The sequence below is a fragment of the Trichomycterus rosablanca genome, chromosome 4 (genome assembly GCF_030014385.1).
Source record: "Trichomycterus rosablanca isolate fTriRos1 chromosome 4, fTriRos1.hap1, whole genome shotgun sequence".
NCBI classification, from domain to species: Eukaryota; Metazoa; Chordata; class Actinopteri; order Siluriformes; family Trichomycteridae; genus Trichomycterus; species Trichomycterus rosablanca.
The window spans coordinates 28,791,147-28,803,149 of record NC_085991.1 but is presented as its reverse complement, the minus strand read 5'-3'; the positions used below and the strand labels follow the sequence as shown (position 1 = coordinate 28,803,149).

The 12,003-nt window shown below is 39.8% G+C and overlaps 1 protein-coding gene across 1 annotated transcript; it reads right to left on the bottom strand.

The window, feature by feature from the left end:
* Positions 1–934: 934 nt before the first annotated feature.
* Positions 935–10,938, bottom strand: LOC134311907 (NACHT, LRR and PYD domains-containing protein 1 homolog). Its single transcript, XM_062993556.1, has 6 exons — positions 10,662–10,938; positions 4,772–6,485; positions 3,608–3,691; positions 3,428–3,511; positions 2,535–2,612; positions 935–1,430 (listed from the first exon to the last, which is right to left on the bottom strand). The coding sequence occupies exons 1-6, from the start codon at positions 10,936–10,938 to the stop codon at positions 1,103–1,105; spliced, it is 2,565 nt and encodes an 854-aa protein (XP_062849626.1). The 3' UTR covers positions 935–1,102.
* Between the last annotated feature and the right edge of the window lie 1,065 nt (positions 10,939–12,003).

The following is a 12,003-nucleotide window of genomic DNA, read 5'->3' as shown; positions in this document are numbered from 1 at the left end:
TAATAGAGTGGACAGTGAGTGGACATGGTATTTAAAAACTCCAGCAGCGCTGCTGTGTCTGATCCACTCATACCAGCACAACACACACTAACACACCACCACCATGTCAGTGTCACTGCAGTGATGGGAATCATCCACCAACTAAATAATACCTACTCTGTGGTGGTCCTGTGGGGGTCTTGACCATTGAAGAACAGGGTGAAAGCAGGCTAAAAAGATATGTAGAGAAACAGATGGACTACAGTCAGTAATTGTAAAACTACAAAGTATATATATATATATATCCTATAAGTTTAATAGTGCCTATTATTATGGCCTGTGCTATTTATGCATTTTAAATAAATAAACTTGGCTCTTCTACTTACACTGTTGGGGAACTGTTAAGTTTGCCATAGTAATTTACAAAAAGGAGAACATTACCGTAGAACCCTCTATTAGGGTAATTGTGACTAATGCTGAACTTTATCTTATTTTTGTTACTCAGCACTTTATTTAATTAAAACTTAAGTAAACTCAAATTTAAAGGTTAAGGTGCGCTCAGGTGGCCCAGTGGACCACTACAGCTAAGATCCAGGATTTGAAACCATAGTGATGCTCTCAGGTAAGTCAGGCATCTACACACAGATAAGTTTGGCTATGTTTTGGAAGTGTTGTGGTTGAGGCCCTGTGATGGATTGGCAGTAGTAAACATGAAATAAATGAAACAATAGAATAATAAAAAAATTGGCAATTCCACATCCTACACATTTTACTGGCTCCTTTGCTGTCAAGTCAGTGCTGGACTCCATTGTCATATTAATGACATTATCAGCAGATCTAACTAAAGATACCTCAGACATTTGCTCATTTTCTAAATGAATTTGTGTAAGAGTCCTGCAACTGGGTGCAGAACTTGACCTTAAGCAGATTAAATATAGAATAAATAAAGGTGTGAGAGCAGGCAGAGGCTGAAAATCTGCTTAAAGCAGACCTCTGCTGTGCAGTACCATCACTAAACCAGCACCATGACTCCTGTGTAATCCAAGGACATAAAACAGCTCTACACTCTTTTCTTGTTTACAAAATAGTGAGGAACTGCTTAATCTCATGAGTAAAATAATTACTATACAGTTAGAAGTGCCTCAAATTTTTCCAGTTTCCGTCGTACATCCTCGTCTAAACATTGCTCGATTCGAGCCTTTACCAGTTGTGTCAGGCTACAATAGAAGGTCTTGGCCCAGGGGCTTTCCAGAGTGGAAACAGATATGTCACATACTTTGTGCAGGATGGTCACCAGCTTCTCACTGCTACTGACCTCACATCTTTGAAAAACCCATTTAGCCCATTCCTCCCACATTCTATTTTCTGTGAAAGACGCCGTGAAGCACTGATTGGGACAGAGCTGGTTAAGATGCTTTACTTCTTCATCACTTACATTGTTCCAAATGGCACTAAAGAAAAACACAAATTACAGTTACGAGCAAGATGGTTATATTGATTCGATGTGTGCTCAAAACATGTCTGAAATTACTGTTTAATTTAGTTAGGCTGTAACTAATCACGTACATGTGACCCAGACCACCAAGTAAATGGTTCTAATAGCAGGTCTTTAAAACTTTAAGACTAAGTAAGAAATGCAAGTTCAGTAGCAAAGTGATCTTGAGGGGCCAGACCTTAACCCTGGTGAGATTAAACCCTAAATAATCTAATTATGTTGATTTAATGGTGCATGTGAACCAAGGCTCATTAGGGCAGGATCAATCCTAATTTAAATAGTTTAAACCAATCTGTGTTTCTTGATGATTTTATTTTTCTCCCAATTTAGCATAGTCAATTTGTCTTTCGCTGCTGGGGGATCCCCGATTGCAGACAAGGTGGATACAGAGTCCTTAGCGGAACCCTTTTTCACCCATGCGCTCTGCACAGGCATCTCTCTATCTGCTAATCAGGGTCCTTACACAGCGTTTGAAGACCCCACCCACATAGTCCGGTCAGAAACGTGTCTACTGCAGGCACTGCCAATTATGCCCACTAGATGGTGTCCAGCCGACCCGTGGCAATGCCGAGTTTCGAACCGAGGAGTTCACAATCTTGGCGCTGGTGTGCTAGCGGAATATCCAGCTGCGCCACCTTGTTGCCCTTGGTGCCTTGTCACATCATTTTTTTGAGGCAGCTCAAAATTGAGGTGTCTCAAAAGCGCACACTACTGTACTAAATAGTATGCATTATTAGAACATTTTAAATGGTAGAGTTACACACAAAGTCAGACATAGGGTGTCAGTTCGGGATGCAGCCGGCCTTACAGGACTAGTAGCAAAACATAATAGCTGAAAAATATGTTATAAATGAATATTTGTGTCCACAAATAATAATAAGAATACAGTAAAACAAAATGTTTGTCTTAAAAGTCAGTTATAAATTCCTGCTTTGTATTTAAACTTGCTTTGTACAGTTCCCAACTTCACTGAAACTGAGGTTTGTATTTCATAATTATTGCTGCTTTGTAATTCCACTGTAAGAATCCATAAATGATGACTTTACCATTCATTACTTACACGACTCTCTCCAGAGGAAATGGTGTCAAGACACTTAATGGTGACAGGCCTTCAAACGTTATATTGTTTCCTTCCATCCTAGGCACAGTAAAAAAAAAACAGGCAAATAATATGTGATTGTAATCATCTTTCAAATGCAAAATTTAAGACAATCAAATGAGAAATAATATACAGAAAAGAACTTAATTCCCAGCATTAAGTATGATTTTTAATTTCCTAGAGCATCTTTTCCTTCAGAGAGCTTGTTAAAAATTTGCCCGTTTTTGTCAATAAGCTAAAACGAAGTTGTTGTTGAGTCTTTCAGCTGGACAATATTTAATCCTTACAAAATGGTTTATTAAGCAGAGATATGAGCTTTTACATTGGCCATCCCAGTCTCATGACCTAAACCCAATTAAAACCTATGAGGTGAACTGAGGAGAAATTTCAACTTAAAATGACTTAGGAAAATCTTAAGAAATTCTGTATTCAGGAGTTATGTTGGCAAAGACCAGCTGCACAAAGCACTAAATGCAACAATTGACAGATGTGCAAGGGTGGCGCAGCAGGCTAATATGTGAGTCCATCACTGCAGCTTCTCAGCAGTACCACTGGCTTGGTCAGGCTCCTAACAGTAACAACCACGTAACAGTAATGGCCATGTCTGAGAGAGGAAAGGCCCCAAACTGGGACAATGAAATGGTAAAAATGCAAAAGTAAATAAAGAATAATAATAAATGCTCTTGTTTAGAGGCTTTTTTGGTCGTTGTGAGACTAAACTAATTAAAGAAATTTTTTCATGCCCTTTTACCCATTTTTACCATGTGTGTGAAGAAGTGTGTGTCCCTGACCATAAATATATTTAAAAGAGGAAATACTTTTTCTCAGTTGTCAAAAAAGATTTATCCACTCACCAGAGATCCGTTAAGGTTTGTTTGATTTTAATGGCTTCCGTTAGCAGGAAGAGTTCCTCGTCCCCAATGTCTGTCCATCCTAAACTGTTTAAATAAGATTAAGTCGTTCCTTTTTTTTAATACTGAGAGCTAGAAACCTTTGAATAATGAATATTATAATAGTATAACTGTTGCACATACCCAAGTTCTCTTAACATGTCAGATTCTTCCACTACATTAGCAATGACCTTAATTTCTTCCATGTCCAAACTATTTTCACCCAGCCTGTGACAGATGAGATATCAGTACTTGTGTCTCTGTTTATTTTAACTTTAATCCCTGTTCTATTCATAAAGTTCATAGTAACTCATATATACTACATGACCAAAAATATGCAGACACTATATACTGATGGAAGAAGCCATAAAATACACATAAACGCAATCACACAGCAATTCAGTCTCAAATATTGTAAAAAATGTAGTTGTTGGAATATATACATTTGTAATAAAAAGGGTATTTCTACATGTGCTCAGGTGTTGCAGCAGCCTAGTAAGCAAGTGCTACTGTTAAACATTGGCATTAGCATATTCTGATTGTTTCCTTTAAGTTCCTGACTGCTACAATGTAAATAATTATTTCAAATGTGCTTCTAATAAGGTCCTGGGTTCGATCCCCAGGCGGGGCGGTCCAGGTTCTTTCTGTGTGGAGTTTGCATGTTCTCCCGTGTCTTTTATCAGCTCCACTTACCATATAGAAGCACTTTGTAGTTCTACAATTACTGACTGTAGTCCATCTGTTTCTCTAAATGCTTTTTTATCCTGCTTTCATCCAGTTCTTCAATGGTCAGAACTCTCCCAGGACCACCACAGAGTAGGTATTATTTGGGTGGTGGATCATTCTTCCAATGACAAGGACATGGTGGTGGTGTGTTAGTGTGTGTTGTGTTGGTATGAGTGGATAAGACATAGCAATGCTGATGGACACGGTATTTAAATACTCCAGCAGCGCTGCTGTGTCTGATCCACTCATACCAGCACAACACACACTAACACACCACCACCATGTCAGTGTCACTGCAGTGCTGAGAATGATCCACCACCTAAATAATACCTGCTCTGTAGTGGTCCTGTGGAGGTTCTGACCATTGAAGAACAGCATGAAAGGAGGCTAACAAAGCATGCAGAGAAACAGATGGACTACAGTCAGTAATTGTAGAACTACAAAGTGCTTCTATATGGTAAGTGGAGCTGATTAAATGGACAGTGAGTGTAGAAACAAGGAGGTGGTTTTAATGTTATGTCTGATCAGTGTATCTAAAAACTGTAAACTCAACAATTAAAAACTATAATAACACTTACTCACCATATCTTTTCACACCGGAGAAGGTATGGCTGTAGATCTCTAAGAGCTTCAGCACTGATGTTTGTTCCAGTCAAGTCCAGTTCTGATATAGTCAGCTGGATTCCATTGAGGAAGTATTTGACAGCATTGTAGTCCATAGTAGAGAGTGTGACATCACTCAGATTGATGCGCAGACTTTGTAAGGTGAAATCTTTAAACAGTAGAGCATTCTGTTGCTCTAAAACACAGTGCAAGTGTGTCAGGATGTAAGCTCCATTGCTGCATACCGTTTGAGTATCGGATACAAGCCTCTGCCGGAAGGACTGCATTTTATCCTCCTGCTTTTTAAACCCAATGTTCCTTGAAAGCAATGTTTGGTTCCTATCTGAGAGGAGGCCGGAAAGAAATCTGGTAAACAGATCCATGTTACCTGGCATACTTGTGATGCTATATTCGGTACCAGAACCTAATAACTCTGACAAGGGTGCATCTACCATGGCGCAATAAAGTGCGGCAAAAAATTCCTGAATTGTGAGATGTGTGAAGGAATAAACGTCTTCTGTGCAGCCTGGCTCCTGAACGGACATCTTGTCTAGAAAGGCGCTCACAATGCCACTGTTAACTATTTCATCAGTGGCACTATAAAACAGAGTTTCTTGACTTATTAGTTTTTTATATGCCAGTCTTCCAAGCTTTATTAGGATTTCTTGTAGTTGTTCTTGATGCTTCATGCTACATCCATCGTTAAATGAGTCAACCCGATTTTTTGCATGTGATGTGACCAGTGCCAGAAGGTACTGCACATAAATGTCTGTCATTGTCTTAGGGCTGGACGTGTATAGACCCTTGCTTTCCTTCAGAATGCTACACACAATATGGCAAAAGGCTGGTATGTAGCACAGAGTAAGCATTAGCTCATTTGCTGCCACGATGTCAAACATCTTAGAAGCCAAGCATTCATCCTGGAAGAAACGCTGGAAGAAGTCACGAATCTCGACAGTGGAGAATCCAGTGATGATGACAAAACAGTCAATGGTTTCAACAGGTATGTAGCTGACAGCCATAGGCCGGCTGGTAACCAGCACAGAAGCTCCTGGGAGAAGTTCACCTAACATTAAGCTGGAGAACACTTCAACCACCTCCCCCTGTTCATCAAGGTCAGTTAAAAAATTATCCACATCACAACCTCTGTAGTGCTTAAATTCATCAAAGCCATCGAGTATGATTAGTAGTTTAGTGTCATTTTCAGCAATTGTGTCCAGATGTTTAGCAAGATGTCCATTCTTACGCTGAATCAATTCTCGAAGGCTTACAGGCTTGCTGACAAGATTCAAGTCTCTGAAAGTCAAGTGGATAATAAAGTCAAAGGACTGATGCTCCCTTCCATTGCTAAAATCACAAAGGATTTTTTGGACCAGGACTGTTTTGCCAATACCGGCCACTCCAGTCACCAGAATCTTCTTCCTTGGCTTTATTCCAGTTTCACTAGAAAACAGCTGTGCTGGTTTGATCAGTCTCTGCTCTGTTGCTTTTTGTTGAAGGAAAATGCGTTGCTGTCCAAAAGTTAGTACCTCATGCCTCTTGATCTCCAAACTGTGGTGGCCTCGGACAATCAACAAATTGACATAATGGTCAGAAAACGAGATCTTTTCTCCATGTCGGGTGTTATAGTAGAGCATACTTTCACTTCTGCGTTTTAGGACAGCTTTATGCTTTTCTATTATCTTGTGATATTCTGAAACACAATAAAATGCAAAGTCACTACACATCACAATCTGAAATATGTCAATTACAAAAAAACAGTTACTAATATATTATAATATATTGTATCGAATCTCAGCTCTGCCATCCGGCTGGGCTGGGCGGCTATATGTATGGTTATTTTTCATACAGGGTTAGGGAGCCGGATAGGGACCTCATAACTGATGCAATTATGACCTCTGCTGGCTGGTTGATGGCGTCTGCACAGAGTAGAGGAATAATGCTGATCAGGGTGTGGCTCTCCGTGCACAGGGCTGATTCGCATATGAACTCGGCTGGTGCAGGTGAAAAAATGCAGTCAGCTACTGCTCACGTATCGGAGGGGATGTGTGTCAGTTCGCTCTTCTCAATCAGGGGGCACCAGTGGAGAGGAAGCATAGAGAGAGAGAGAGAGAGAGGTGAAAATGGGCTATATGCATAATTTCCCAAGGTTTTGAATGGCACACACAAGGGCTGTGTGGCTTTAACTCCTACCTCCCAAAAAACTTGAGCATACAGTGAATTGACTCTTCTAATGTACCCTCAGGCATGAGTAAGGGACTAAATGGGGTGTATGTGTTGTGCACTATGATAAACCACCGCCCAGTTCATGCTATTTTTCTGTTTGGGTTGGAACACACGTGATCCTTAACAAGATAACACGGTTATTTTAAAATGACTAAATAAATTATTGACTTATCCGTACCACAACATTACTAAATTGAGTCAAATCAATGTTGTAAACTGACTAAACTCCAAAAGCTTTAGAGTCTTATCTTAATGCCTGGATTTAATTAATTATTTTTCTATATTAGACACAAAGCTATTAGTACTGCGTTTCAGTACACATGTAAACCAAAAGTAAGAATGTACGAATAAAAGTATTACGTATTAATTTATTTACAGACATAAAACTTTAAAACATACTTTTCTACCAATCCACATTTTTAGACCTCACTCGACTTGCATACTCAAGGATAAGTGTGAGTTACCGAGTCCACAAGGGTGTAGTATTGTGTAATTTTAAAGGCCATCCAACATACAGTATTTACACACATGACATTTGATTCATTTGGAGAAAGGCTGGAAACACCCAAAATAGGTCGCCAGTACTTCACAGGGAAGACACATAAATACATACACCAATGAGGCATAACATTATGAGCACCTCCTTGTTTCTACATTCACTGCCCCATTTTATCAGCTCCACTTACCATATAGAAGCACTTTGTAGCTCTACATTTACTGACTGTAGTCCATCTGTTTCTCTACATACTTTTTAGCCTGCTTTCACCCTGTTCTTCAATGGTCAGGACCCCCCACAGGACCAGCACAGAGTAGGTATTATTTGGGGGGATCATTTTCAGCACTGCAGTGACAATGACATGGTGGTTGTGTGTTTGTGTGTGTTGTGCTGGTATAAGTGGATAAGACACAGCAATGCTGCTGGAGTTTTTAAACACCTCACTGTCATTGCTAGACTGAGAATAGTCCACCAACCAAAAATATATCCAGCCAACAGCGCCCCGTGGGCAGCGCCCTGTGACAACCGATGAAGGTCTAGAAAATGACAAACTCAAACAGCAGCAATAGATGAGCGATCGTCTCTGACTTTACACCTACAAGGTGGACCAACTAGGTAGGAGTCTAATAGAGTGGACAGTGAGTGGACACAGTATTTAAATACTCCAGCAGCGCTGCTGCTGTGTCTGATCCACTCATACCAGCACAACACACACTAACACACCACCACCATGTCATTGTCACTGCAGTGCTGAGAATGACCCACCACCTAAATAATACCTGCTCTGTGGATGTCCCGTGGGGGTCCTGACCATTAAAGAACAGGGTGAAAGCAGGCTAAAAAGGTATGTAGAGACATAGATGGACTACAGTCAATAATTGTAGAACTACAAAGTGCTTCTACATGGTAAGTGGAGCTGATAATATGGACAGTGAGTGTAGAAACAAGGAGGTGGTTTTAATGTTGTGGCTGATTGGGGTACAATCACACTGAGGGCAATTTTAGTAGCTCCAATTGGCCTTACTGCATGTCTTTAAACTTGTGGGAGGAAACCAAAGCGCCCAGAGGAAAGCCACAGGTACACAGAGAAAACATGCAAACGCTGACACGGGGAGAACATGCCCCACCTGGGAATCAAACCCAGGACCTTCGTACTGTGAGGCGACAGTGCTACCCACTTAGCCACCGTGCGTACCATTTTAACATTTCATTTTTGCTTTATTTGTTTATGAATTGTAGGACTGTCTCACCAGACAATTTTGATATGATCCAAACATACCTTAAAACATGTTAAGGTAAAGCAATGTGGAATATTATTATATGCCATACAGGAATCTGTACAATTACTGACTGTAACCCATCTATTTCTTTACATCATTCTCAGCACTGCAGTGACACTGACATGGTTTTTGTTGTGCTGGTATGAGAGCTGCTGGAGTTTTTAAATACCGTGTCCCTCACTGTCCACTCTATTAGACACTCCTACCTAGTTGGTCGACCTTGTAGATGTAAAGTCAGAGAACAGCATGAAAGGTGGCTAACAAAGTATGTAGTGAAACAGATGGACAACACTCAGTAACTGTAGAACTACAAAGTGCTCCTATTAGGTAAGTGGAGCTGATAAAACAGACAGTGAGTGTAGAAACAAAGAGATGGTTTTAATGTTATGGCTATTTGGTATATATACATATATATATATATATATATATATATATACAGTGGGGGAAATAAGTATTTGATCCCCTGCTGATTTTGTAAGTTTACCCCCTTACAAAGACTTGAACAGTCTATAATTTTTATGGAAGGTTTATTTTAACAGAGAGAGACAGAATATCAACAAAAAATCCAGAAAAAAAACATTAAATAAAAGTTATAAATTAATTTGTATTTAATTAAGGGAAATAAGTATTTGATCCCCTACCAACCAGCAAGAATTCTGACCCCCACAGACCGGTTATGTGCCCATGAGGCACACAAATTAGTCCTGTCCCTGTATAAAAGAGTCCTGTCACAGAATCAGTTTCTTCTGTTCAAATCTCTCGACCACCATGGGCAAGACCAAAGAGCTATCAAAGGACATCAGGGACAAGATTGTAGACCTGCACAAGGCTGGAATGGGCTACAAGACCATCAGCAAGAAGCTTGGTGAGAAAGAGACCACTGTTGGTGCGATAATTCGAAAATAGAAGAAATACAAGATCACAGTCAATCACCCTTACTCTGGAGCTCCATGCAAGATCTCACCTGGTGGGGTAAGAATAATTCTGAGAAAGGTGAGGTCAGCCCAGAATTACACGGGAGGAGCTTGTCAATGATCTTAAGAAGTTCTTAAAGAAGAAGTTACAGGTCTGTGAGAGCCAGAAATCTTGCTTGTTTGTTATTGACCAAATACTTATTTTCCACCATAATTTACAAATAAATTCTTTAAAAATCCTACAATGTGATTTCCTGGATTTTTTTTTTCTCATTTTTTCTCTCATAGTTGAAGTGTACCTATGATGAAAATTACAGACCTCTCTCATCTTTCTAAGTAGGAGAACTTGCACAATCAGTGGCTGACTAAATACTTTTTGGCCCCACTGTATATATATATATATATATATATATATATATATATATATATATATTTAAAAAACCTGATATATATGGAATGGAAATTATATATATGGAATAAAACTCAAAAAACTAATATATATAAAATAAAACTTGATATATATAAAATAAAACTTGATATATATAAAATGAAAACTGATATATATATATATATATATATATATATGAGACCCACTGTTTTAGATTAAGCAAAACTGTTGATTCTTTTGTATATTAAAATGATGCTTTGTGGTAAACATATTGTGGCGCCGGCGAGCAGGAAGGCGAGCGTCGGGGCCTCGAGTGAGCTGCCCTTGGCAGTTCTCTCAGTGGTTTAGGACATACACTCAGACATACACACATACATTCATACAACAGACAAACACATAAGCTACCTATCCAGCTCTCACCGCAGCCACCCAGTCTCCCACACTGGGATACACGCTGACGGTAAGCCTGGATACCACGGCTCCTCCCACTGACGCTACAATATTGTTAAAATATTTTAAGTGTCATTTAGTAATTTACCTGATGAGTGGTTGAGAGACTGATCACCAGCCTTAAAGTTTGGCTCACCAAGGTGACTGCTGGCAGATAGAAAGATTTTAGCTGCCTCTTCACCCTTCCCCTCCAGTATATCAAGCACTTTGCGGACCTTTCCACGTGGTCCCTTCTCGTACAAGATCTCTTCTTGATCATCTCTACTTAGGATCCTTTGAGCAATTAGTAAATCTATTAGCGGATCAATGTGCCACTCAAGCTTGTCCACCAAAACAACACGGAGGTCCCTGAGCATTTGAAGGCAGGGTTCGGTTGTCGCCGATAATGTCATTACAGAAGTGTTGAACCATCCAGAAGTGAACCGATTATAGTTAAAATTCCTGTGATATGGGTCAGAATAAATCCATGTGATGAACGTTGTTTATTTAATGCTCTCACCAGCGCTCTGTTTACTGTCGCTCTGTAGCCGATGAGTCAGTCGGAGAGATGATGACATTCAGATGAACAGAAACTAAACAGGAAGTTAGAGTTTCTGCACTGACAGGGTAAAACCTACTCACTAATTCTCCTGAAATACGTTTTAGCCAAACACACGTTTAACTGTGGTTCAGTAAGACAATTATTATTAATATTGTAATAAGATTCCAGACTGTATTGGGATAGTTTCACTTTCAAATAGGCGGAAAATGACACTAGACAGTATCGATTAACATCCAGACTCGATGCCTGGGGTAATTACACAACAGATAAAGGTCAGGAATCTATTCAGCAAAAATCATACATGTTGTTAGTTTGGTTTTTTAGTGTTTTTTTTTTTTTTTTTTAGATTTCAGGTTCAGGTGAGTCAAAAGTTATACATTTGCATAACACGTTATTGTCTATACAATGGCTATGGTGATAGCCATTACATTAAAACCACCTCCTTGTTCCTACACTCACTGTCCATTTTATCAGCTCCACTTACATATTGAAGCTCTTTATAGTTCTAGAATTATTGACTGTAGTCCATCTGTTTGTCTACATACCTTTATACCCTGCTTTCACCCTGTTCTTTAATGGTCAGGACCCCCACAGGACCACCACAGAGTAGGTATTATTTAAGTGGTGGATCATTCTCAGCACTGCAGTGACACTGACATGGTGGTGGTGTGTTAGTGTGTGTTGTGCTGGTATGAGTGGATCAGACAGTTTTTAAATACTGTGTCCACTCACTGTCTAGTTGGTAGATGCAATGTCAGAGACGATCGCTCATCTATTGCTGCTGTTTGAGTTGGTCATCTTCTAGATCTCCTTCAGTGGGCACAGGACGCTGTCCACAGGGCGCTGTTGGCTGAATTTTTGGTTGGTGGACTGTTCTCAGTCCAGCAGTGACAGTGAGGTGTTTGAAAACTCCATC